Genomic DNA, 27,871 nt, shown 5'->3' with positions numbered 1-27,871 from the left:
TTTTAATTCATATATTACGTTGGTAAGGAATACCCCTAATCCTACTTAATTCATTTAATATTCAAAGAGAAAATATTAAAATGCATTAAAAATTTAGTGCAATCAATATACAGCATTTACACTCAAATGTCGTAGAAAATCCTCAGACCATTCCGCTCCCTCCAGATTGCAACACTGCAAAACATCATCGTCGCGGAGAAGGGAATGGGGAAATGTAGGATTAGATGCGCAACAACTAGGCTGCAGCGTTCTGTTTACAAACTTTTTCACTTATATCTGTCCGGCAAGTATCAAAAGTCTGTGCGTGCGTTTCTTAGAAGAACCTGTGTTCACCCGTTGTGAGTGTGTGTGTGTGTTTGTGTGTGTGTGGTATGTCGCTTATTCCTATCTCTAGCGCTGTTGCAGGGTACAGGTAGTTCAAAGTCGACTACAATGCAACTTCATTGCCATTCAAGCATCGCGGAAGTATTGCAGTAAACTGTTCCAGAAGTATAGGATTCATCGTTTATACTGAGATCAGTGTCTGTAGGGATGTCAGGAAGGTTCACTATGACTGTTTTCAAGCAGCGAAAAGTTTTAAAGAAAACATATAAGAAATTTACACGCTTTATTGATGAGAACTATTTTGGGCGGAATTTCAAGGTTGCCATATCTGATATGAAAGAATTGTCTAACGGAAAAAAAAATAATTCGACAAGAAAGTTAACGTTCTGTACGACTTGTGCAACAAGAACAGTAAGAAATTTATAGTATCTTTTGTGTGAATACGTCACCTATGAGAATGTGGTAGGATTTTCCCAACAAATGACAAAACAAGAGGAAAATGTGTAAGTACCGATAACGATATTTAATGTAAAGTGGAAACACTACAGGACGAGTTTGACTGACAGACGAATGGCCACACCTACACTACCCTTCTCCCCGCTCCCAGAACACTGAAATCTGACATGCTCGAGAAGAAGTGAGGGCTCTTAACACTGTAGAGTAATTATCCTATAGTCATATTAGTAAATAATTATAATAATTATGTTTGAACATAAATTGAAATTGCTTTCTACACTGTTAGAACACAAATCTGTAGATCTCGATCTCAAACTATACCTGCCCGATTAAAACTTCAATCCTGGCTACGGCTCTGTAACAATTCGGATTAAAAGGAAATTCAAATGAATTTACCTAGGTACAAATTGTGTGTAAATAGATATAACCAAGGGAAAATTGTTGATACACATTGTACTTCTTGTTTATGTAACTGGTGATGTATATTGCAACTGCCGTTTATATTTCATTTGGATGGATTTATTCCCAAGTGATGTCTGTGTTAACATGCTACTGGAATCAAATTTGTGTTTTATTAAACATTACGGAAACGAAATGCATGCATTAAAAAACATTTTACACGTCGCTAGGCTTACACGGTTACAAGCCCTTTCCTCTTGTAGCCCTCTTGATCTGTGTGTTCACCCGTACATTTATAAAACAATATATCTTTGTATTCGTATCTTGTCCACTGTTCCTTTTAATTAACTTTAGATTACTCATTAGTATTCAAATTGAAGTGCGGTAGTGAGCTAGTGCAACGGACGCCATGGCTGTTTCAGTTTCCATTAAGGTATCTAATTGACAAAGGATTACAGAAAAGGCGTCTAAATGTCATAAAAATTATATTTGTAACTGCATTGGAAAAGGGTGCAAGTTAGTTGAGAACAGACCTGGTTCGTAGTCCTACATGTAGCATATGGCTATCAGATGGTCCATTTTCCTTGACCACTTTTTTTTTTTTTTTAACAATGATCACGCCAAATGGACTTTACAAAATTGTAATGTTAGTACGAACATCTGTCTGTCTGTCTGTCCGTTACTCCACACGATAACGTCAACGAAAGCTAATTTTCAATTTTTCTGCAATAGACAGCTACTGCGATTCTCTCGGTCGAGTCCATTAATGGAATCAATCTGTTAACCCCTTGCGTACCACTGACATTCATGTGGATGTCATGAAAATGTATCCCTTATTAACAGTGGCGCCCGAGGAAAATTTTCTAGGGGGGGCTTATCTCCCTGGTTGCTATATTACGTTTGATATTTTTTATTTGTATTAAGAAATTTAGAAATGTACATTATACATTTTCGTGAGCCAGGGGGCGGCCCCCACCTTCGGGCACTCAAACTTATTAAGGATCGTATTCAGGGATGTAATGGAGAGTATACGCGAGTATACGGCGTATACCCACCTCTAATTTTTGGGAACTATCGTATAGCCACCTCAAATTTAGGAAGTACGGGGGTTTACGCTACATTCGATCAATAGTATACTCACTTCATTGGAACAAACAACAACTGCTTTTCACGTACTTTATTTCAAACCAAAAAATCTCACTAAACAGCTTGTCGTCAGGCTGTTATCGCGAATGAGTCTAAATTCTTTTAAAATGTTTGCGTTTTCGGGGCGTGGGAACCAAATTTTCCGAGAATCTCTTCTATAATGGAAAACAGCGCTCTAAACGTGCAATGATTTTTCCTAAGATGTCACATGCGTTGTCCTTACCTTCCATATTTCATATTCAATTCAAAGTCTGTCGATTGGATACAATTTGAGCAAGCCAATATGGGATGGAACCAGTTTCTTTCTAATCGCGAAAGGAGGTTCCGAAAAAATGTGGTCTTTACTATAAGAGTTAAGAGGAACTTAAATGAATATATTTGCACCAAGAAAACTTTGGCCTCCAGAAAAATAACAAAACATATGACCTATCGTTTGTCTATTTCGAAGCATTCACCGTCGTTCCCAATACCACCAAATACAACAGCGAACCCCGGATTAGTACTGCTCATTTTTAGCTGCAATTGACATCAAAGAAAGGAGTAATTGATTTACAAAAAATACTCAGCATCTAGTACTAGTAGTAGTTTTTCATCAACCTACTGAACAAAAAAAGAAAAAAAGGGACGGGGTAAAAATAAACATTTTTCTTCATTGTTTCATTTTCTTTCAGATAAAAAAGAAAATTGAAGAAAATATGTTAACAGGAAAGGGTAAAAACACAAAAGTCAGGAAACAATTATAGCGTATGAGCATGTCACAGCAATCTTTGATCATTTCGAGTGAGCCGTCATTTCGAAAATATTTGCTTAGTAGTGTTTAACCCTTTGGGGATTTATGGTAAAAATCGGTACTATGGAATAGTGTTGTGTTTAAACGCTTATTAAGCTCATATAACACGTACTGAACCCGGTCTTTTTAATTAGTCAAGTCAAGCATGGACCGAAGAGCACTCCAGATGCGTTTCGGAACCGGGTGGTAAACTTGGCGGTGCCAAATGGGGGCGGGGGTATGTGTCTTTTCTTTTTTTCTTAAGAGAAATTAAAATAAAAGCTTAGTTTTCAAGATATCAAAGATTAGTATTTTCTCTCCCCCCTTTCTCTCTTTTTGTTTGTTTGTTTGATACCTACCTGGACCCGATTCTGTTAGGAAATACTTTTAGAAGGAGAGCATTTTTTGTCTATTTATTTTTCTAGGGTGCGTGTTTACTTTATTTAATTAACAATCACCAGATACAGCTCAGAGGCCATTTTATACTGCATATCTAACAATAAGAGTAATAATAGGAAGAATTTGGAAGGTATCGGCCAGGGGCCTGTTTAGTAGGTACTATCCCGGCATTTGCATGGTAGGACTGAAGAAAACCAGTCAGAATAGTTGGCAGCGGGAGTCGAACCCACGACCTACCGAATGCGAAGCCAAGCTCTACCACTTGAGCTACTTCCCTCAAAAAGATTGTCGTTTGTGATTTTTTAAAAAATCGCTCCTGACGGGAAACCTAAACCTCGAATCGAAAGAAATTATTGGACTAAAGTTTTAGATGTTTATACCGGTACTACCCGACTCTAACTTCGGCGCTGGTATCAGGGCTTAATTCAACCATAAATTGCCCTCGAAAATGTTCTCCAAAGTGCCTATTTGCTGTTTGGTCAAAGGGGCTTTTTGAATCGCTTCTGATAAAAATAAATAAATAACGTTTAAGTGAAAAAAAAACTTATCGGACTAAGTTGCAAACACGAAAAATATTCGATCATAACGCCACCGCTAGCGTCATATGTTTAATTCGGTTTAAATTTGTCTTGAAATTGGCATAGACCCTATGTGACTTCCCTCAAGAGCTACCCCTTTATACGAATTTGTTGAAGTTTAGTATTTGAATTTATAACAGTGGTATAATTTAAGTTTATTTCTACCTTTCCGAAACATCTAAAACTCAAAATTCTATGTGTGGTAGTTCATGAAAACAACTTCTCTTCGTATTATTGTATTGTTTATTTGTCTATTCCTTATACTAAGCTATTAACGTTTCAAGTCATTAATTATTTACTAATTGGGACATAGCTGTCATTGTTCTAATTGAATAGTTGAGTAACATAGTAGCCTAAGTTTAGTTGAGTACACAGTAGCCTAAGCAATAAGGCCGATATTAGTATTAATACGGATACTAATTTCGACATTATTGCTGTTGGTACTTAAATTACTGGGTCACTCAATCTACCAATTCTAAAACGGTCATGCGCCAACGATACCAAAATTAAACGTTTCTATTTTAATGCAATTATGATCCGACAGAAGAAAGCAAACTTAATTCTCCAAGCAAAAGAACAACAACTAAACACAATTTGGGAGAGAGAGAAAGAGAGAGGTTTTAAGCTGCAAGACGGACAAACTACAGATTGAGGGCGATTAATCGCTTCTTGGTTATGGCCCTGATTATCACAGCAGACAGTAGGCTGTGGTTCGCGACCGATATACGATGTGAAAATTCAAAATTTTAATCTTAAATTACTCCAAATGTACTCCACATTTTAACTCAAACGAGATATGTGTATTTCTGTGTACATTAAATACATCCTTTGAAAGTGTCAAAGTGATAGATAGGACCGAACGGATGAGCAAGTTGGCGGAAACAACCTTGGTCCAAGTCATTTTTTTCCTCTTATAGTTATCAGTCATACAGGTACAACTTCTACAGCCTGACCTACTTAACGCAGAGAGCTAAATCAGGTCTTAAATTAATCTATAACATTATAGGTATTTTTTTCTTAGTCTCTGGTTGATAGGTTAAGTGGTTTGGTAACTGTTCTCCAAAATATAGCTCTCCATTCAGACTTATCTTGTTACTTCATATACTTATCCTGCTTGTTATGCAACCGATACGCTCAGAGAGGCAGTGTGAGTTGCCTATAAGCAAGGATATTTCTGAACTTTAAACCTTAATAGTGCAAAGACTAGTATTGAAACACCCGATATATATGATGTATGGGTGTGACAAGGGATGGAGCGTATACCCACCTAAATAAATAGCATTACATCACTGATCGTATTAAACCTGAAGATGCTAAAAATTTGTTAGTGGATGCAAAGCAAGACTTAGTTCTACTATTTCTCCTTAGGTGGCAGCACCTTACTGACAGAAAAGTCGAAAAATGTGTAGTTTTGAGGCTTATTTGGAGAATGTGAATTTACACCTAGCCTTTCTTTTCCTTGAGAGATCATAGAACGTAGGGTTCGAGACGAGACATAATTTTCGTCACGAGATTGCAAGACAATAAAGAGAACTCATTGCGATACTTCTTCGGAAATGAAATGACATATTTCAGTATAACGTCCCAGGATTATGCCCTTTAGATTAAGGGAGATGAATGATTATGGGAAGTAAATAATAATGGAAAATTGGTTGAAGGAAGATGTAGGACGAAACGGAAATATCCCGAGAAAATTCAGAGGCATATCCACTACAAACTAACTTGGCCGAAGACCGAACCTGGTTCCCCGTACACCAGAAGTAAGCGCTCTACTATTGAGCCACTGTACCCCCCTGAGAACTTCTTCGAGACGAGATAGCTTCATCTCTGGTGATTCTCACGAGATGAGAGGAGACGGAATTTACGTGATGAGCCAGAGATTAGTGGGGTCTCTTCCAATAGAAACAAATAACCTTCCCCAGACGAGGAAGCACTTTCACTTTACCGTTTTGAGAACAGAAAGCTTCAAACCTAATCTTGTGAGCAACATAACTCCAGTCTGGTGTGGTCTCGTAGACAACCCTAATCGAATGCATGCCATATATCTTCGGTGCTGACAAAGGCACAAATGCAAATCATCAATTAATCTTGCCAGTGGCGAATTTAGGATTTTTTTCGGGGGCTATGAACAATATGGGAAAGCAGGCAATTGCCCACCTGAGTTTGAGAATTAAATATACTTTAATCGATTGTCTACTAATATACTAGCGGGAAAAAACGTGAAATTCGTATGTCAGTGATGGGGCGCGGTGGCTCAGTGGTAGAGCGTTCACCTCCGGTGCTTGGAGTCCCTGGTTCGATCCCAGCTCGCGCCGTGTGGACTTTCTGGTGGACAAACACCGTGCTCGAGGGTTTTCTCGGAGTTCTCCCGTTTCCTCCCACTTGCTTCATTCCACCATTTCATTCATCTCTCATCATCACCGTCTCCTTTAGCCTAACCGGCATAACTGTGGGACGTAAAACTTAAAGATTTCATTTCATTTTTCGTATGTCGGTGGAGGATTTTAACCCCCTTAACCACAGGCAAATCTGAAATGACGCTCGTGCAAACATACGTTGAATATTTGTAATCTCATCTCAACTTAACTGATTTAATTTTAGAAAAAAATGGAAATATTCAGTTTTATCTGTGTACATAGGCCCTATTTACTTGAAAGAAAATACTCAGACAAGTTGAAGTTGAAATATACTGATTGCAGTTTTAATGGCAAGAATTGTAGACTGATGAATCTTATGTGATATGATACACATGAAAATTTAGCAGTGAATCTAATCTTTAATTCTATTTATAGAAGAGAAAGGAAGGACCCTCTTAGTCTACCTAATTTCCCAGGATACTCCTTCCCCCACCCTCTTGATTTTCTTTACCACAAATATTTACCTTTAGAACTAAACGATGTAAATATTCATTCGCTATAATAACTAAAGTCCCGTTATGTTCATATCCATGCAAGTTGGTGTGGAACACTAGTTTCGCTTATCAGCTCCTCTTAGTTTGGTGTTACTGACGACGGTCGACTTGAATCACAACCAACAACAGTTGAAAGTATGATAAGAGAAACGAAAGCAAGTAAGAACTAAGAAAAAGAAACAGAAGAGTAGAATGGACTACAGAAAGAAAAAAGAACGCAGTTCTTACATGGAATGAAATTGTACAAATACAGTATTATTTCTGGACAAAGAGCATAAGAAAATGGAAAGTCAATGAAATTCTTAGAAATGGCAAGAAGGATTATTGTTGTAAGTGGAACGCGAAAGACTTGAGCCCGATAGCCCGCTAAACACGCCACTAGATTTAGCCTTTTCCTAGTTACTTCAACGCTGCTCTCCTACGTCTGAAGCATCATTGATTATCTTTGATTATTTCATCCGCACATAATATCAAGCGTGCTGTAAGAGTGCATGACAAGATCTTGCTGCAGGTTTCATGAATGAATATTTTTCCATAAACATTGTGATACGTTTTATCCTGTTTCTTAAATATTATTACCGTTTGAATACATTCCTTAGAACTTCTTTCTCCTGCGATATGAAGACCAACCTGTGGACCTCTTTGGCTAAGATAGTTCATCCCATCTTAACATGGATTGGCTGAAATATAATCAATTCTCAAAGATCTGGTTTCTCTCTTTAATTTTACATACACTGAGAAAAAAAGGACTAGGATTTCCGTGTGGATACATCGTATTTACGCGGGTGCGCTCCTTAAGTAATGCAATTTCATGTATAAAAGTACAGCAGGAGGGAACACCATGCCAGGTCTGGAGTTCGTTGTCGTCGCGTCGAATTATCCGTGACATAATGAGTCACAAATGACGTAACGAAAAAGTTTAGCACAGCGTGTTAGTCTGGTGGTTACCTCCTGCTTTTCTGTCATTCATAAACTGTTTTTACGTGAGTTAACAACAGTCTGAAATGTTGAATTGTGGTCACCAACAGCTGAGAAGGACGGAACTGCATTACTGACAGTACGTTACCAACCTCATGTAGTGGAGGTACATACTGCTTTAAAGAAGTAACTCAATTTCAATTAGTGGTCACCACAAGTTAAGCAGGAATCAACTCCATTACTGGCAGGTTGGTACATCTTGCTGTACTGGTGTGTCCCCTAACTAGCATGGTGTAACTGAAGTAGTGAATGTGTGGGCCACCCGTATAGAAAGGGTGTTCCGCAAGTAAAAGCATGACGGCACAACATGCAGTACTGTGTTCCCAACACAGTACTGCATGTTGTGCCGTCCTGCTTTTCTAGCAGTCAATACCATGCATAGAATGTACGGACCAACAGATTTTACGTTGATTCAGCACGTACCTGCTGACTACATATAAGCGTAATGCAGGGTTGCATATCATGTAAAGTCAAGACTGAAGAGTTAATCTTGAAAATGATCTTCCTCCAATTAACACTTCAACTTTTACTTTACAGGTTTAGAATTCTACCCTGCACTACGAGTTACATAATCAACCGGTACGTGCTGCACCAACCAAAAATCTGTTCGTACTACAATGCAAAGGGTCCTTACATTCCTGCATGTTTGTGCTGTATCAATTGCCAATTTCCAACAAAGTACTTACCTTTACCATGGATCTAAGGATTTGTAGTTGGGTCTACGAAAACTTCCTTCTCCACATATTTACGTTGTATTGCCTTATACTTATCACATCTATGGATCAGCCCGTTAATACCATGACACAACTGTGGGACTTTCACTTTCAAAAACTTCATACATGGTCACTAATCTGTTTACCAAAGCATCCTTGTGGTATGAGTCCAGAATGCTTTGTGAACATTGCACATAGCGCAATTGGAAAAGTGTCAAGCAGTGGCGTACGCATGGGAGGGTTTGGATTTTTAACACCCTTGAGAAAAAATATTAAAAAATAAACATTCACAAACTGGTATAATATTAAGATATGAGATACCAGCACTTTGAATTATATGAACTAGGAAACTTGAAGAGCTTCTGCTTACGCCACTAGTGTTAACAATTGGGGAACCCACCTTTCCGTCACTTTCCTCACGTGCAGAGTCTCACTCAACATGGTGTGAACGGACCGCTACTCACCTTCACCTCTCTAGCTAAAGAATTAGTAGTCATACTTCTATCTTCAAGCATTAAGCTGCTAATTTTGTTGCCAAACTTAGGTCTGTAGACACTGAGTGGCGAACTTTAGTCATCCTGTATACTTGTGCGATCATATCTAAATTCTTTCTTCCAGCGTTTTACTGTAACAAGATAGGCATCCCTCACTATATACCATAATGAAATAAATTATTTTCAATAGCGTACATTTTAAACTTCTGTGGGAGTAAGACAAACTTAACGCTTTGGCATTGTTTATTATAATTTCAGGATTCTCACCTACCTGGAAAAGTGAGGGAATTTTAAGTATGGACTTTTACATTTCTGTTGGATTTTTCTTTTTGCCTTACCCCGAAATAAAGTTATTTGTTTTGAAAAATTTTCTACCTAAACACACAGACAGACAGACAGAGAACGAGGTACGGTCTACTGTCTGCTTTGCCTGCTGAGAATGGACTATCGTTCGTCCTCATGACCGGTCCATGAACAAAATATAACTTAAAGAGAAGTGGGTACCTACAACCAATTCTTTGTACAATTATAAGCGAAACACATATTATGAATAGAAAACACCAGTTGAAATTTTACAAACGTCTTGTATTATGGTGAAAAATTTACATAACTTTACACATTCTCACACATGAAACATTGTTACATTCTTCAGGAGAAAAGAATAAACATTATACTGAACTACTATATTTTACTTCACTTCTAATTTTAAAGCATTATTGCAAATTACTTTGTTACAAAATAACAAAAATGCAACACATGAAACGTATGGTAATTGAAAAATACAAAAACTTGCCATTCTCGTTCAAAAAATATTAATTGCGTTTCAATATGGGAGTACAAGAATTGTTCCAACAAATGTAATACAACAAATAATGTAAACAAAATTACAAACAAAAATACAACACAAAATTATGAAATACGAATAATGTAAAGATTATGAACTTTTACGATAAAGTGTAAATAGACACTTAACTAAGTACGAGGGATGTTCAATTCCAAGTATTATTTTCTCTCATGAGCATGAGAGTACACACTTACTATTACTTATAGTGTGCTATAGACGCTGGACAAAGCGTATCATTTGTTAAATAACCTATAGACATGTCCGAATGCATATGTGGAATTTGATGTTTTTGAATAACATAAACGCGAGTGAAGTTTACACATGACTTCAAGCTGAATAGAGTTAAGATAACCATATAATAATCTGTATAAGTTCTAGGATGCATATTTAAAAAAAGAAAAAGAGAAACACACCTTGCATGTGGTGCTTTATTATCTTTGTTGAATCTCCCTTTCAATATATCTGCCTGCGCTGGGGCCTTGCTTTCGAAAACTCCTATTAAAAACTAAAAGAAATAACATAATGTGATTTTTAAAGCCATGTAATACGAAACACTCCGCATGTCCCTAAACCACTAAAATTCTTTCACCTTAACAGCTCGAACTGTGTCCTTTCGTTTTGGAGATGTAAACGTATTAAAATTATTTCCATTATAAAAATAAATTTGTGTTCTGGAGAACAGAGTGGAATTGAATCATTTAGCAAAGTAGTGTACACAAGAAAAGTGAGAAGTGTAAATTATTAAAAAACGAAATATTTTCTTCGATACGTTTTACATCTTCGGAACAAAAGGACACAGTTCAAGCAGTTAAAGTGGCAACGTTTATTGTTTTGGGGACATGTGGAATGTTTTATTTTAGAACTTTAAAAGAAATTCACACACTTTCAATTTATTCTAGTTTGCAGTAGGAGTATTCGAGAGCGGGACCAAGGCTCCAGCGCGGGCGGATATATCGAAATGAAGAACTAACAAATACAATAAAGTACTACATGTAAGATGAGTTTTTTTTCCTTGTTAAGGTAATTCTGTCAATAGTTAACCTTTGAATAGTGTACATAAGTACAAGATAATCTCAAACGAGGTTGCTCAGAGTCACAGTCTCTGTTAGCACTTGGCAAGTGAGATTATGCCCAATACTACTTGGAAGGGGTGTCGAAATGTTTTATTCATATATTAACATTGAAATATCTCTCGGTCAAAGGTGTACTCGTCGCATTGGGAGGATGACAGTCCCTAATGGATGGTCTAACAGAAACTCTTCTTAGAGTGAATTGTAGTACTCACTAATTGTAAAATGCCGGATGATTGGACTCATCTGAATATTTTACTAATTTTCGTCTTCATATCAAAGAAATTTCACAACACACTGTTCCACGTCAACACTCACATACTTTTCTACCATATCATCTAACAAGTGATTTGTGTGACTCATAGATTTTGCATATAATTGAATAATAGTAAATAATTGCCTTTTATAAGCATGACATAACAACATTTGTGTGTTTGCATCTCTTATACTCATGAGAAAGAAGCTTTTTACAATTACAATAAAACAGGAAAGACAAAACCTATTAAATCAGACCTAGTACAGTTCCCTTTAACTTCCCAAGAAAAAAAATTCACAACACAGTGTTCCACGTTCACACTCATATACTTTTCTACCACATCATCTAACGAGGGACTTGTGTGGCTCATAGATTTCACATACAATGGAATAATAGTAAATAATTGCCATTTATAAGCATGACATAACAATATTTGTCTGTTTTCATCCCTTATACTCATGAGAAAGAAGCTTCTTACAATTTCTATAAAACAGGAAAGACAAAACCTATTAAATCAGACCTAGTACAGTTCCCTTTAACTTCTCAAGCAACAAATAAATAAATAAACAAAATAAAAAATAAATACATAAAATATAAAATGATGGAACTCCATGTAATCTAAGCTAGCCAAGCTATTCTAAGGGCATTCTGACAGTTATGTATATCTTACTGTCGCACATGATAGTAATTGCATTCGGCACTAAAGAAAACAGAGCAGAGGGTTGAAACCAGTCACTCTCATTGGTTCTATGTACATGATATGCAAAATAATAAGTCCAATTCCACTGTTTGAAACAGAGAACATAAGAAAAAAACTCATCCATCATCAGCAACAAATATTTTAGTAATTTGTGCAAAAGCAGGAGTGTATCAATGCATAGATCTACTGTGACAACAGAAGAAATATGTAACCTCTGACCCTTAACTTTAATCCACTTCACTACGAACAAGTTTGATTGCCGCAGATCAAACCGTTCACACAGGAGGTGATTAGTTAAATTACTAACTGATACTTTCTTTGCACATGCAAAGGCATCCAACGTTTTGTTTTCAATAAAAATATCATTGAGGAGTAGCTGTTTTCTTAATGCTATTGTTTTAAAAATATTCAGTCGGTTACAAGAGGCCTTTGCAGAAAGAAAATCTGTAATCATAAATTGCAACTGTTCTGTGGAATCAACACAAACTCGGCGATTAAGTAGCCTATCCATAATTTTACGTTACATATAAATACAACTCCCGCGCACCTCACAGTCTGTGGGTACATACTCTCTAATTATCAGACCCAAGTGTCTTATCAATACCATCATCTCAGCAGCTGATGTTTTAATTCTTACATTGCAACCATCAACAACAATACAGTTTGTGGGTTTTGAACCTGAGTCGGGCCATAATTAAAAGCTTTCAATTGCTTTCTAAAATGTTAAGTGAAGTAAGTTTAGAACGAATTAGTAAAAATTCAACAAGAAATGGCATGACATAGCGACAGCAACCTTCAAAATAATCGTGAAGAATATCAACAGACACGTGGTCAAAAAGTTGAAAGCCATGCAATGTATCAAGAATGACACATCTTTCTTTTATACCAGTTTTTGATTTATTCTGTAACAATACAGCATGTTCATAATTTACTATTGTCCTTATGAAGAACAGATTTTCAAAACACATGGTCTGCAACTGTTTTTTATTTACTGAACATATTCGACACCAACAGTCTGCAACAAAACTTTCCACAAACCTCAAAATACTGTTTAGACCAAGATTATCGCCTGAGAAACAAACATGAAACCTTATATTACCTGTGTGCACATCTGTGGATACATTAATACCAGTATTACGCAAGAAGTTAAGTTGTTCACTTACTTGCTTAAAAACTGTCATTAACAAACTGTACTCTGTCTGATGCATGAAATAATGCTAAGAGAAATATGTAATTCAATTGTGAAAGCAAATGGCCAGCCAGAAAAGGTAGTGATAAATAAACAGCACCCAATTTATGAATGGTATAATGGCTACCAAGAGGATTGCTTATCTCGGAATAATAATAATAATAAAAAAAATCAACGGGAGCATTAAACTATCCTGCTCTTCAGTTTTGGCCATGATGTCTAGCCAGACTCTGCTTTGTATTATGTTTTCCATACCAGCTGTACAATTTTGTAGCCGTTTCAGGTTCCGCAAAATTGGTTTTAAAACTTCATTCATACATAAGAAATTCTGAAAAACTGAGGCGGAGTCTTTCTGCTTCTCACTTGTTATTCTCTGGAGTTTTTCTGCTTCTCATTTGCTATTTTTATTATTTTGTCACGGACCCTAAGGATGCCACTAAACTGTGAATAGTTTTTTCCAGGTTCCTTGTAGTCAAAATCGGTAAGTAACTGAAATAAAAAGCAGTGTTGATGTCAGAAACCTATTAATATCTCTGTCATATATAGCCTATTACATAGAAACTACTGAATTATTAACATTTGGGAGTAACTATATAAAAGTGCCTTTTCTCAAACCAGTCAGGTATTAATGACCTCACCATGGAGAATAGGTTTGGAAACCAGAAGGATAAAGATTTGTTTTTCACAGTTAAAAATCAAATCGCGCTTTAGGTAAATTAAGGTAATCTGCTATATTCTTGCTAGTATTCATGCAGTTGAAACATAAACCAATCATATATATATATATATATATATATATATATATATATATATATATATATATATATATATTGTTCATTTTTATTCGCGGATCTGATTAGCCAGCGAGCCGCCATTAGGTCATCAGTGATTTAAGACATTTAAGCTACACATATTATGAAATAATTCAAAAGTCATGTGCGTCCCTAAATTTGTTACAAAATTTCATATATAGGAAATAGATTGTCACGATAGTTGATCAGGCAAAGAAACAATTTTTAGAATTTATGTTCTTTCGTCAATTACTCGAAAAACATTAAGCAGATTTTGATGGGATTTTAGTGGTAGATAAACTTACTGGCGAACTTCAACTAAGTTTGACTGTTTGGTTTATAATTGTTTTCATGTTCCCACGAGATACGGTAGTTCTGGGTTTCAGGCCAGGCATAGAATATGAGGTCTTATCAAATCCAAACGCACTACAAAATGGTTGTATATATTAAGGTGCTGATGATGATCACCTACACTTCCCCCTGCATCACACTTTATTGTATCATCTAGGAAACAGAAATGTTTCTAGGAACGTTAGCGAATGGCACTAAAGTATTATAAATCATGACGGACCGTATAGCTGACAATCTCAGTTTGTGAATTGTGAACATATTTAAGTAGGTACCCTCGTTAGCTTTAAATTGAAGAATGGAGAAATATACAAATATTACGTTTATTTCCAAAATTCTTACCTGCGAAGACACAGGACAACTGATATAATTTAACCCTTGAAGCTATATAAAATATACTCCAACTTACACACTACAAAGTTTCTGACTTGCTTCTTGAGAAAGAAAAAGATAACGACTTACTCAAGAGAAACATCTAAACCAGCTTTCACATATACAAAAAAAAAAAAAAAAAAAAAGAAACTTAATAGAATGAAATATAAAACTTGTTTGCTCTCAAATTTGATCTTACACTTTTTGTAATGCAATATTTTGTAGTTTTCTCTTACAAGAAAAAGCATACAATTGAATTTCGTATCTATGAGACAATTATTCGTCAAAACTGAAGCTGCTGCTTGTGAGGGCTAAGATTCATAAGAAACGATAAAAATTATTCGTATTTAGCATTTGATTCGAATATTGTGAAAAAATAACCAATGCACTAACATATCCCCCTACACCACTTACCAGTTGATATCCCTGTTGTTGCTTCAAGGCTGGGTATTTATTGAAATACTCGCTCAGAGTAACTTCAGTATCTTCTAAATATTTTAGCCGAGAGTCTACGGTTTCCTTCCAATACAGGGACCATGGCTGGATTGCATTACTCAGCCACTGCAGGTGTTCAGCCACAGATGGAGCAACTGAAAGAAAGTAAATATTGAGATGACGCTTCAGGTATCTGATTTTAATGCTTTTTAATATTTTATCTTTTGTAAAAGTACTAGAGACCAGATATGTAAAAAAAAACTTTTTTTCTTTGGCAGAAGGTCGTCGATGTTGATGGGAACTATTTTTGATCTTCCACGTACGTCTAAGGTGACATATCGATGTTCGAAAATGCGGGTGGAAAAGGGACAGAACTTTCTTGGTTACCGTTATATAAGAGTGGCATAACATTATTAAGAACTAACTCTAAAAATAAAAAATAAAATGTTCTAAGGTATAGACATTTCTTATGTATATGAATTCCTTCTATTACGTTTCTTATTATAGATTTATTTTATTATAACAACTGTATACAATTTTAATAATAGGTAAGTGCTTCTTCTGTAAATAAGATTTTAGTTTAAAAACTGATCATTTATAAAATGTGTTAGGCATATCGTATTTTTTTCTGACCTTTACAGTAAGTATTAAGAGGAAACGGTGGTAATGTATAAAAAAACGTGGATGGCAAATTGTTCATGATTCTCTCTTGAAGGCAATTTTGAAATCTGGTTCCTGCTCTATTTCGCTTAGTATTGATTGTAGTAAATAAATCGAAGGACTTGTGGCAAAAGCAACCCTTGTTGAAACAAGATTTTTTTTTTCAGAAAAATGAAAAGAAAGCTGCATGTTTTACAAGGTATCAGAGACACGTATAAAGAAACAGATTTGCAGAGTTTCTCATACTGTATACTAGAGAAAGCTCTCTTTTTATTCTTCAGAGAAATTTTGTATTTTAACAAGGGTTATTTTGGAAAAAGCCCCTCAATTCATATTAAAACTGGATAACTGTAATTAGTTTATACACAGACTTAATTATCAGGATTATAGACTTACAGGCAGACAAGATTATATATATATATTAATCATTATCAGCTGCTGATATATACCGCTTGTGGGAAGGTAACTCTTGGGCCGCGCCGTGATCAGTTTCACACACGACAGAATAAAGTCGCTTTAACTCAGGCACTATTAGTCCTACACTAATATAAGCATGCATTTTTTGGAAGAGCATAAAATGGCGAAAAACGTTTAGAAGACACATTTTTCCAAATTCGATCTTGTAAATAATCTGTGGCTAAAAACTGACTTCACACGCAACCAATACTAAGTGAAAATAACAAGAAAACCATTATATTTAGCTCAAAAATGCACTGAAATTAATTTGAAGACAATTACGCAAACAAAATGAAAAAACTTTGTATGCTTTAGCTTCAATAGTTACGAAGATATAGTGAATAATACAAATGGCTAAAATTTCGGCTTTCTGGCATCCGGCTCTGGTGTTTTTGTGATCAGTGATGGGTATATATTCAAAAAAATATCGGATGCCAAATTGTTACATGATTTGCCCTTAGACCTCAATTTTTTAGCCCCGATGCTTAGACTATACTAAGTAATAAAAGTACTTCTGAAAGAAACTCACATTACATCCAGTGCTTTATTATTCTTATTAATTCTTTCTTTAATATTTCTGCCTGCGCTTCTCCCTTGGTCTCGAACATTCCTACTACGAACTAGAAGACACTGTGATTTTTAAGTTTTGTAATATGAAACACTCGACGTGTCCTCAAAACAAAACACATTCTTTCACCTTAAAGTTCGAATTATATCCTTTCGTTTTGGAGATGTAAAACGTATTAAAGAAAATATTTTGTTTTGTTTTAATAATTTACACTTCTTTCACTTGTTTCTCTTGTTCATTTACACACAAGGATGTAAGGTGAGTATAATCTATTCCAGCCTGTTCTCCTAAATACAAGCTTGTTTTAACAATGACAACAATACGTTCACCTCACCAGAACGAAAAGACACAGTTCGAGCTGTTACGGTGAAAGAATATTCAGTGCTTTGGGGACATGTGGTGTGTTTAGTATTACAGGATTTAAAAACAAAAATAAATAAATAAAAGAATAATAACAATAAAATAGCATGTAAATAAATAAAAATATAATACAAAGTCTAGTATATAGTAGGAAGATTTCAGACCAAGGCTCCAGCTCGGGAGGCAATATTGAAGAAATGAAATATTAACCAGGATAAAAAGCACGAGATGCAAGGTAGGTTTCTTTTTCTTCGTTAAATATTCAACCTAGAGCACCTACACGTTATTAAAATTACTTATTTACACTTGTATAGTGTGTGTTTTTTGTCAGATCTTACTAATAGTTCTCAGAAATGGAATAACGGGAAAATTTTAGTGTTTACATGAGTCATTCGGAAACAAATGCAATTAGCAGGATTTGGACGTGAAAAGAACATAGCAAAAATTTGAAAATTTAGTCCTAATACAGCAATACCCATACATCAATTCGCGGGTTGCACTTTTCTTGTGTCTCCAGCTGCTCTAGTGGCTAGCACATATGCCTTTAGTGCGCATGGTCCCGAGTTCGATCTCCGTTGGGAGACCACATAAAACTTAATTCCACCATCATTCACTTTCATTAACCATCCAGCTCCTTTTGCTAAAAGGGTATAACTGTGGGCCGTTAAACTTAATTATTGATAATTAATTATATGCACTTCGCTTGGGAGATAAAGTCACTATCACAAAAACGATATCTTGTCTTGTAAGCTGATAAAAGATTCCATTCACCAGAGTGAACCTTTTCTTTAAGGCTTAAGTGCTTTAAAATATTTAGCAGATAAAGTAAATATATAATACAATAGATCCTAGCACTTTCAAAATATTTGGCAACTGAAAAAATACTTACCGACTTCAGTATCATCTTCAGTACAGCTGGAATCTGTTAGTGTTGCTGGTGATGAGGGTCTTGAGTTTCTTGACCTACTGAATCCAGGAAGCTCCCCAAGTTTGCGGAATCTTCTGCGCCTTGATATATAAGCTTCATACAAGATGCCACCAGCGTTCCGTTTCTTTCGGTAAGGGATAGCACTTAATGAAGAAGTGAAGTAAATAGCTGGAAGCTCCTTCGGAAATATTTTTCTTATTTCAAGAGCTAACTTAGTAAAGGTTTCTGCGTGAACTTTTAAGGATGTGCTATCACCTAAGATCGCTCTGATTATTATTCCACCAAGCTCTTTTCTCTGCCTCTGTGTTAAGAGTCCACCGGTTGTATTTCCTGCTGCAATAAGACCTTTCCCATCCATGGAGCTCTGTAGTACTTTGAGAACCTGTAATATAAATCACCGAAACATATATTGCATATTGGATGATCTAATGTTCATGCTTAATAGAAGAGAGTTAATATTCGAGAAAACAGATACAAGCTTGAACAAAGGTAATGTATAAAGAGCGAAAGGTAATTTAAAATCTTCAAGGAAGCATAGTGCAAATGCTGCTACTTAATTTGTCGAAATACTTTTGTATGAACAGTGACTGAATATACAAGGAATTGTTCACAGTAAAATAAACATGGTATGATAAAATTGAGAACAATGAAACTGGCACTATGTATGTGAACAGAGTGAAAGGTACCTTTTTTTTAAAATAACGAATTGTCATTGAGAACTTGGTTATTTCTCACATCTATGGTTTCGAAGTGGCCTCGTTTAGCAGTGCATTACGAAGCGTCTGGAAGTACGTTGCTCCGTAAAGTGAGCCCAGCTATACGTACAAATATAAAATAAAAAGTTCATTATATCAATAACTTACAAAATTATCATCCTGTTCCCTGTTTACTTCAAAATCTTTCCTTGCACACAGTGGTTCATAAAGCTGAATTTGCTGATTTGAAGTTGCTAATTCTTCTCGTCCAACAATTGGTTCCGAAGTGTCCGGTAAAGTTTTTGCTGTGTTCGTTCGACGCTGTAAAAATACTTCTTCTGCACCTGTTGCTTTTAATACACTCGTAGATATGTCCAGTATGGAATCTTCAAACTCTGGTTCAAAGGAAGGATTAACCTACAAATAAACATATTAAATACATACATACTGGAAAGTACGGTTGAGAATCATTATTCAGAAGCAAACTTAATACACTAATAATAAACTTTTTAAAAGTTACAGGAAAGCGTATGCAAGCCACAACAATTAAATACGAATTGTCACTGTCCGGAGAAAAAAAAAATCGATGAGTGATTAGAAAAGCTTCACGAAAAGCTGAGTATTTTACAGTAAAAATGAGAAACAAACTTTATAAAAAGACGATATGAAACAGTAAAATTCTAGGAAATTAGTATCTTGAGCTAAATTGCTAGAGCTAAATTGGTGTAACCATCCTCTAGGCTACTACTTTGTGATTTACAAGTTTCGGTCCGAAGAGATTGGACTTCATCACCTAACTAAGGGTGGTTATACTACGTACTTAAAATTTCAAACCTATTAATAAAAGCAAGTATTTACTGACTGCATTCTCTGTCTTTCCCAAGGCATCAATAAAGGAAAAGTCTCTGTGTGGGACATCAGAAGGCAACTAACGAAAAAAAAGAAGAAAAAATACTCGGATCTGACAACACGGAGCGACCCAGCATTGTGCGTAGCTAAAGACACCGTAATGCAATAGGCAGAAAATTCAACGAAACTCACCTTTGAAGCAGTTAATATATTATTCATTATATAACATTTCACGTATATTCAACTAAAAAAAAACGTATTCCTCATATAAGCTTAGCACTAAGTATGAGATTTAAAAAAAAAATGGCCAAAATTACAATTAAACTGGAAGTCTTGACAATAGTTGATTGTTGTTACACATTGTAAAACAAAACCATAAGAATGTAACAATACAACACTATCTCCTACAGAACCCCATCTCCCTGTTTAACACAAAGATGTGACTTGTATATTCTTCGCAGGTAATTATACATGAAACATTTTCAATGGGTGCTTAGTACAAAGTATATGCTCATGATCAACTATTCGCACAACGTACATTATGCAAGAAGAATGTTATAATATATTCTTGTTCTATAAACTACTTTTTCCACACTAAACGTTTTCGTACCAAATTTCTTTGTACAATCCGCGGCAAAAAACCTGCAACATGAGAATGTAAGTTTATTGCGAAACTACGCCTAACAGCACAGGGAATGAACATAACGTCTAAGTGGAACGAATCATGCCAGGATAAACCTCGGCCTCCTCCCGTGCACACTTATTTTGAAGCAAAAGACTTCGTCATTTCACAATAAACTTATATGCTCATGTTGCAGGTTTTTTGCCGCGGATTGTACAAGTACTGTGTCAACTCATAAGTATTATTTGGAAATGCTCTTACATTTTGAGTGTCGACAGCTTGAGACCAAACAGTCCAGTTCTCCCAGAATTTAGCACGGAGGCCGATCTGTGGAATAAGCTGCTCCATGTCCCTTTCATTCAGGAAACGCATGGCTGTTATATCAATACAGTTTTCTTATATAGAAAAAAAAAAGACAATGTTATAACTTGTGCTAATAATTATTTACACACAGCAATGAGTTGATGAAAGTGTTCTTATGATAATCAAGACTTATGAGCAATCAGAGCAATTTCTTCATCTTTTTTTCCTTCGAGGGAAGTTCTACATAAAATATCTCACGGGACGAAAGTAAACAAATTACCAGCAAACACTAACTGCTGTATGTTTAGTTTAAATGGATCAAATAATATTTTACTGCAATAAGTAATTAGGCTACGTGCTGGAATTGGACGAAAACAATGCTATTTGCAATTTTTATTAAATTTTATAAAAGCTGCAAGCTGTTGTCATTATTTATTGAAGTTCGGCGTCCCCTTTCAAACCAAGGCTGTGTAAGAAGTGGGTCTGCATTGGACATCGAACCCAAGACCCCGTGCACCAAAAGTGCGCGAGCTAACCACTTGATCAGCTGTCTAAATGTTGAATATTTGCTACTTGTGTGGTTACATTTTTACTAAAAATTATTCAAACGGAAACTGTTAGAGAATTCTACCTTAACATTTGTTCAAGCATTAGAAGCCGTAATTTAATTATTCGCAGCATTAAATAACGATCTAACGCGACAGGGCATAGGATGTATTGTCAGGGGTGTAGCCACAGAGGGAAAATGGACCTGGAACCTCCAAAGGAAGTTCATCTATTATGTTTCTATGAAACATGTTTAATACTTATAATAAATGAAAGTTTTTAAAATAATATATTGCAAATACAATTATTTTCGTTAAACAATTAAAAATAAAACGGCATTTAAAAGACGAGACTGTTTATATACTAGTACATCATAGGAGACTGATTTAGTGCTTCCACGTATCGTGTCTTCGGCGCGAGACTCGGATACGATTGCGGGCGGGCACGTTGTAGCGTAGCTCCACTTCTTACATAGTATTGGTGATGAAACGGACGCTAAAATAAACTCTCACAACAGCAATTTGTGAGAATTCATGATTAACACTGACAACGAGGGTGGGCAAAAACCTTTTTTTTTTCATTGAAAAAAACACAAACTTTTTTTTTTGTTTGTTTAAACCAGGATTTTATGGTTTAAATAATTAGCACTATATATTTATATCACATGTGGAGATAAATAAGTTTGTTTCGCCTTTGAGTTATTATGCAACAACGGGTTATGTCGGAAGGGGTCACATAAGCTTCAAGCGGAATCTAAACTGCTACTCGGCTTACATCCAAGAGAAATTATCCTCCATTTAAACTCGAAACCGAGAATAATTATAGCCACAAATGCGATACTCTACCACTCACTCACGGACTCCTGATAAAAATGCATTGTACTGATCTTTACATACTTGTTAATATAATTATCAAGAGTCATTTCAGAAGGACAAAAAGATGAACAGTTGCACAAGTGAAACCATTATACAGAATTACATACGGATAATTTCAAAATACTGCAGAGTACATAACTAATTTAGTCCAAGTTAGTTCACTACGACTTTTATTAGTCCAAGTTAAAGAAATATAACAACTTAATTTGCATATCAGTAAGAGAAGTGAATAAAGATACGAATTGGCTCTGACCCACTTATACATAAATAGATACCAAAGATACTTCTGATTTCAATAAATGTCTCTCGTGGAGTTTGTATGACCCCCCCAAAAAGTACAGCATTTCGATCAATAGTACACATTATTAAAACGAAACAATATTTAAGCTTTTGATTCCAATTGCATAACAATAATAACAAACTATAAAAAATCACAAAAGAAACATTCATAAACTTATACAAAAAAGAAGTTGCTTTTGTAGTGTAATCTCTTTGAGTAATGAATGGGGAATTTGGATCTAAATATAATACGAATAATATAAGGGAGTGAAACGTGATAACCCACAAATATGAGTTCATCAAGATTTTACGAACACTTACACTTTTATGAACATTTTTCGTTTTCTGGTTTAAACCAGTTTTCTTTTTCTTTTTTTTTTTTTTTTTTTTTAACCAGCCAACCCTGCCACAGCTCCTTTCAGAAATTCACCTTTGCTATAGAAACTAGGCTACATAATATTGATTATATTTAATTAATATTGAGCACCCATCAACTTTAACCTCACAACCCTTATTGGCAGGTCACTTGCTGCAACTGAGAAGCTCCCATGCACCACGGTCCTCAGCTAGTCTCTGCCTTGGCGTAACAATTTTCTGTTTTGATATCCTCCTCACTTCCTCTTTCTTTCCTTCCACCATACCCTCTAGCACGTCCCTCATAATACAGTTCCTTCTCAGTCAATGTCCCAACCAGTTCCTCTTCCTCCTCTTAATTACATCTAATTTTTTTTTCTTTCTCCCATACTAATTCTAACACCTACTCATTAGTTTTTCGTTCAACCCAGAAGGGTTGTAGGATTGCCATATTTAAAAAATGAAGATCCGGGACGCTACTAAATGCTTAAAATGAAAAGATGTGTTATATACTAACTTCCTTCCTTCCATTAGATAGAGTTGTTCAGGTATTGCGTAATCACAGTTTTGGTCATTTTAGTAGACCTTCTCTTCCCTAGTTAAGCAAACGAAAGCAGATGATTTATCCCTTCTCCCCTGGTAAGCAATTTCTTTTTCTCAGGATCTATTACGTTTCGAGGCTTTCAGAGCCTGTTTTAGCTCTTCAAGATATGATGTTTCCTTTAACACGTTTTGTCTGTTCGTTTTTTTTTTTTTAAGAACTGTTAATTCATTGACAATATGTTCTGGCGGCGTTTGTTATCTTGAAGAACTTCTTTCGTTTATTTTTTTAACTTAATTAAATCCATGATTTATGTATTCAAGTCTTTTATTCTTTCTTCAATTTTTCAACTTTTGAACTGCCATACTCAGAAGTTGAAGAGAATAATTATATACCTAATCTTATGAAAAAAAATATGATATTTCCTTCCTTTCTTCTTCGCTGAAAGCAGGGACATTTAAGCGTCCCGAGAAACATTTTCGGGACGCAGATCTCGATTCCGTGACAGTCCCGGAATTTCCGGGACAAATGATGACCTTTCATTAACCATACATCAAAAGTATATAGTTGAGTAAATAAAATAGAGTTTATAACTAAGTAAAATGGGACAATCACGAGGAAATGCATGTTTACGGTGTTTGTCTACTAAAAAAAAAAAAAACACTTGAATGAAACTGAAATCGAATATGGGACCCATTAGAAGTGTCACCGCAGCCCTGAGTATTTGCATTAATATTAATTATACATTTATTGTGTTTTTCCCAATTCTGGAGGTCTTTACAACGGCAATAACGCAAGTGAGACGGATAGGGCAATGCACATCAAAAATTCCTTAGTGTGGTACTTTTATTTGAGACTATTCTGGGGTTAAGTGCCGTATTGCCGAACCAATTTTAGGAAATTTACCGGGTCAACTGGAGAACTTATTTAAGTTTGTGAGGAGGAATGAGTGAAAGTCAGGTAAGTGAAATAGTAAAAGTGAAGAACGTTGTCTTTGTTGGCTGTTTTTGATGTTGTAAGCAGTACTGTATGTGGAGGCGGAAGGACTTTTTCGCGGAGAGGTACATTTCTTAGGATATAGTAGCGTGAAAGACATGACGTTGGGGAAGAAGGAAGAGCATTTCGAGGGCTATTTAGCGAAGTATTTATTTAAGGAAAGGAAACCCCAGGAAACTGTTGTACACAATTTTCTTCTTGAAATTGGAAAAGTTTACAAGCCTGAGTTTTGAAGGTAAGTGACTTCTAACTGAACGGGAATCTATTTCTGCATAGTGTACAGAAGCTATATTGTATGTTAACAAGTGAAGCGTTGCAAGTGTGAAACGATGACAAGTGCTCTTGTAATTTTTACGATCGCCAAAACCCAGATATTTGTAACCATTCTCGCTAATGCATACACCCACCGTCGATGACGCGCCTGCACCTTTCGGATGTACCCCCTCACTCCCCTCGGCCTTCCTGCCATGACTCGGCTAAATAGCATTTGTGCTTTTTAGTGGCCACCTAGCACAGGTTGGTTTCTGTTTTGGCATTTATTCCGAAATTGGGCGTCCGCTTTCGCCACGTTTTTTCGCTGTTATCTCTTTTCCACACTTTCTGCAATTTGTTATTAGGTTCATTAATCCGTGCTCTTCACAAACTTTTAAAAGATTTTGCTCGTTATCAACGTATTGCTTCATAAATGTTTAAACTGTTAGTTCATTGCCCTTGTACACTCGCCATTTTGATAACATAAATGCTCGTTTCTTTCCCACAATGCAACTGTTCAGTTACCTTGCGCCAAATAGTTCCCTCCGCTCGCCGTATAGTCCCATGTTTATAACCGCTTATATATAACAAATAACCAGATCTTTCGAGACTCTTATATATTATCAAGCACACAAACGATCAAATTATCCATATCCTTCCTGTAAATTTTAAAAATTTTGCTGCAAACGGACGCCCAACTCTGGAACTTAACCCCCTGTTTTTGCGTTTTAGTTACTATGTCCCTAACGTAAAGTGACGTAACTTTATGCAACCCAACAAAATATAGGTGAATGCGGTACATTTTTTTTTTTTCGTTTTCAAAGTGGTCCTACGATACGGCACAAATGCCCTATTCTGTATTTCACCTTCAGTTTAAATGCTGGTGCAGATTAAGAATACTCCATCAAATTAAGATTGCATTTATCTCTTTTCTTACTTGAAACGATTCCCTACATTCTGGACTGTTCTTACATTGGCGCATGCCCAAATAAATCCGTACAGATTGATAACATGGTGCAAACTGATGTGTCTTGGAAATTATCATGTTTCCCTATTACATAGATTTATTTAATTATGAAACCTACTTGTAGTGCCTCAGAAATTGTTTCCTGGCATAGGTGTAGCTGTACCGAAATACTAAGCAGTAGGCCTACGGTTTTAAGGTGTAAACAAAATTAACTACTCTGATGACTGAAAGGCAAGGTTCTAGAACACAGGTCCCCCTTCTCATTTAGCTGTAATAAAGACAGAAAGCAACGTGCCCTGCGGGGCTCTAACCTGCCTTCACTCGCTAACGCTCGCTCGGCAATACTATGTAAATTAAATATTAAACTTTGCTACAGGAAGGAATCAACCTAGCTACTAATCTATATAGGGCGACCTGTGTTCTAGAACGTTCCCTGATTGAAATGCATAAAATTCATATTCGTATAATTAATTGACAATAGCTCTGCATTAGATAACTCACTCACTAAATTTGCTCAATCAACATAAACTAAAATAAATCTCAGTATGCAGCTAAAAGTTACTTGCGCATATAGAATGTAGCATGTGCCCTCCAATATTTAAACGCTATCGACGCCACTTTTATACTTTGTTAACAATATTCCCCATCTCGCCGCACCTTTGAATAACGTTCAATGTATAAGTGTGACGAGCTTTAAACTTCTTTTCGGAAGTAGTAAATACACAATATCAAATTAATATTTAAGTTAAATTGAAAGTTTGGAACCAACTTTGTAAGGTTCCATTGCTGGAGTAGTATACTTACTTCTTCATCCATTACCTTCAACGTATGGTTCTTGTTTTTTAGTCCTAGCTTCCTTAGCAACAACGTTAATAGCTAGTTGTTTCCCTCTTTAAGTGTTGCCAACAAGTTGACACAAGAAGTCGCTAAATGGGAGATGAAATGACTCCAATTTCGGGTGAAAAGTCGCAACAAAATTATTAATGGAACTCTCTCTCTATCTCTCTCTCCCTCACTATATATATATATATATATATATATATATATATATATATATATATATATATATATATGTGTGTGTGTGTGTGTGTGTGTGTGTGTATGTTTTAAATTTGTGGTCAATTCAGATTGAAAGAATCATATGTAACTAAGAATAATTTCATTTTTAGAACGATATATGTATTTTTTAATTTATGATCAATTTCAGTTCAGCAAAATCAAAAATGAGTTTAGAAAAACGAACAAAGAATTGAATCTTACATCCACTTCACTTTTACTTACGTTTCTACAAATTATCAACTTACTCTTGCTAACGTATTATTTTTGCCTTTAAACGGAAGCTCTGCAACCTAAAGGACATTATAAATTGGAATTGGTCTCCGTTAGCGGACAAGAGATAACAGCAATCGTAACGAAAATATGGAGACACATGCTATATACTTTCCCAGCTCATCAGTGCTTACGCTAATTTAAATAAACAAAAGGAAAACAAACATATATCTAAGCTGATTCGACTAATAGTACTTCATTATAGGACAAGTTGTTGGTAGCACAAAAGTCGCTAGTTTTGTACGTAAGTCGCCAAATTCTCATTCAAAAATCACCAAAACAGTCGCTAATCGAAAAAGATATTTTTGTCGCTATCCTGAAAGTTGAACCCCCTAGATTTAGCAACTTCTCCCCCGAATTGGCATCACTGCCCTCTTTTCCACACTTTTTCGTCGCAGAAGAACTAGACTGGCTGTGATTGGATAATTTTATTCACATGATTGATTTCGTGTTAAAAACATCTTTCCTCTCTCTCCTTCTCACAGAATGATATGACGTCATATTACTCTCGTAATGTAGGGAGTCACAGATTTAGAAAGAATCAGGAGGGAACAGCCGTAGGAAGGTGGTCACAACATTATATACGTAAGTTCCCACCGTCGGAATGGGTATGGCGTTAATTCTAGATTTGAAATGGTGGTCCCACAATACAAAATTTTCGCTGGACGGTGGTGTAGACAGTACTACGGATGAAACAACATTACTTAATGAGGTGACGCGCGTAAACTGGTAAAAACAGCATTTACATGCCGACTGGAGTATGCATTTCTCTCAGTGTAACAATAAAAATAAATATAAAAATACATAGGGCCCACATGAGCATTGGGGTCCAGGGCCCCCTCGGCTCCCTAGGATCGGCGTCCTTGGGTAGAAACATGAAAGTCGGACAAGTACTTCTTTTGGTCAATGTTCCGTTAAGGGGGTCCAGTGCCTTTGACACCACTTCTTTCTATTGATCTTCGTTTGATTACATAATATAACGTTATATTAGGTTAAGTTAGGTCAGGTTAGGTTAGCTTAGCTTAGATTAAGGGGGTCCAGTGTACTTTTGGACCCCCTTAACGGAACATGGACCCTTCTTTTGTCACGATAGCAAGGTATAAGGGAGGATTTTCGGAA

General features: G+C 35.8%; 2 protein-coding genes across 4 annotated transcripts in view; both read right to left on the bottom strand.

Annotated features, from left to right (window-relative positions):
• Window positions 1–27,871, bottom strand: part of LOC145681035 (relaxin receptor 2-like) — a 1,105,974-nt gene that overhangs the window by 626,533 nt on the left and 451,570 nt on the right. The gene's annotated exons all lie outside the window — the stretch shown is intronic.
• LOC145681032 (uncharacterized) lies at window positions 10,057–26,376 on the bottom strand. Of its 3 annotated transcripts, XM_081752344.1 has the most exons (6): window positions 26,228–26,376; window positions 20,572–20,705; window positions 19,008–19,256; window positions 18,106–18,526; window positions 15,152–15,327; window positions 10,057–13,715 (listed from the first exon to the last, which is right to left on the bottom strand). In XM_081752344.1, the coding sequence occupies exons 2-6, from the start codon at window positions 20,680–20,682 to the stop codon at window positions 13,593–13,595; spliced, it is 1,080 nt and encodes a 359-aa protein (XP_081608470.1). In that variant the 5' UTR covers window positions 20,683–20,705; window positions 26,228–26,376; the 3' UTR covers window positions 10,057–13,592. The 3 variants fall into 3 exon arrangements, with proteins under 3 accessions (XP_081608470.1, XP_081608472.1, XP_081608471.1); XM_081752346.1 differs by lacking the exon at window positions 20,572–20,705 and having other exon boundaries at window positions 26,228–26,328; XM_081752345.1 differs by lacking the exon at window positions 26,228–26,376 and having other exon boundaries at window positions 20,572–26,220.

Source organism: Thermobia domestica, chromosome 3 (genome assembly GCF_964235325.1).
Source record: "Thermobia domestica chromosome 3, izTheDome1.hap1.1, whole genome shotgun sequence".
Classification (NCBI taxonomy): Eukaryota; Metazoa; Arthropoda; class Insecta; order Zygentoma; family Lepismatidae; genus Thermobia; species Thermobia domestica.
The sequence above is the reverse complement of the archived record's forward strand: the minus strand, read 5'-3'. Positions and strand labels throughout refer to the sequence as shown.

Excerpts from the sequence above, each read along its gene's own strand:
- LOC145681032 (XM_081752344.1), bottom strand. The coding sequence starts at position 20,682 with ATGCGTTTCCTGAATGAAAGGGACATGGAGCAGCTTATTCCACAGATC. Across the intron at positions 18,527-19,007 it reads GGGAACAGGATGATAATTTT|GTTCTCAAAGTACTACAGAG; the intron begins GTAAGTTATTGA and ends TTTATATTACAG. Across the intron at positions 15,328-18,105 it reads TGAAGATGATACTGAAGTCG|TTGCTCCATCTGTGGCTGAA; the intron begins GTAAGTATTTTT and ends ACTTTCTTTCAG.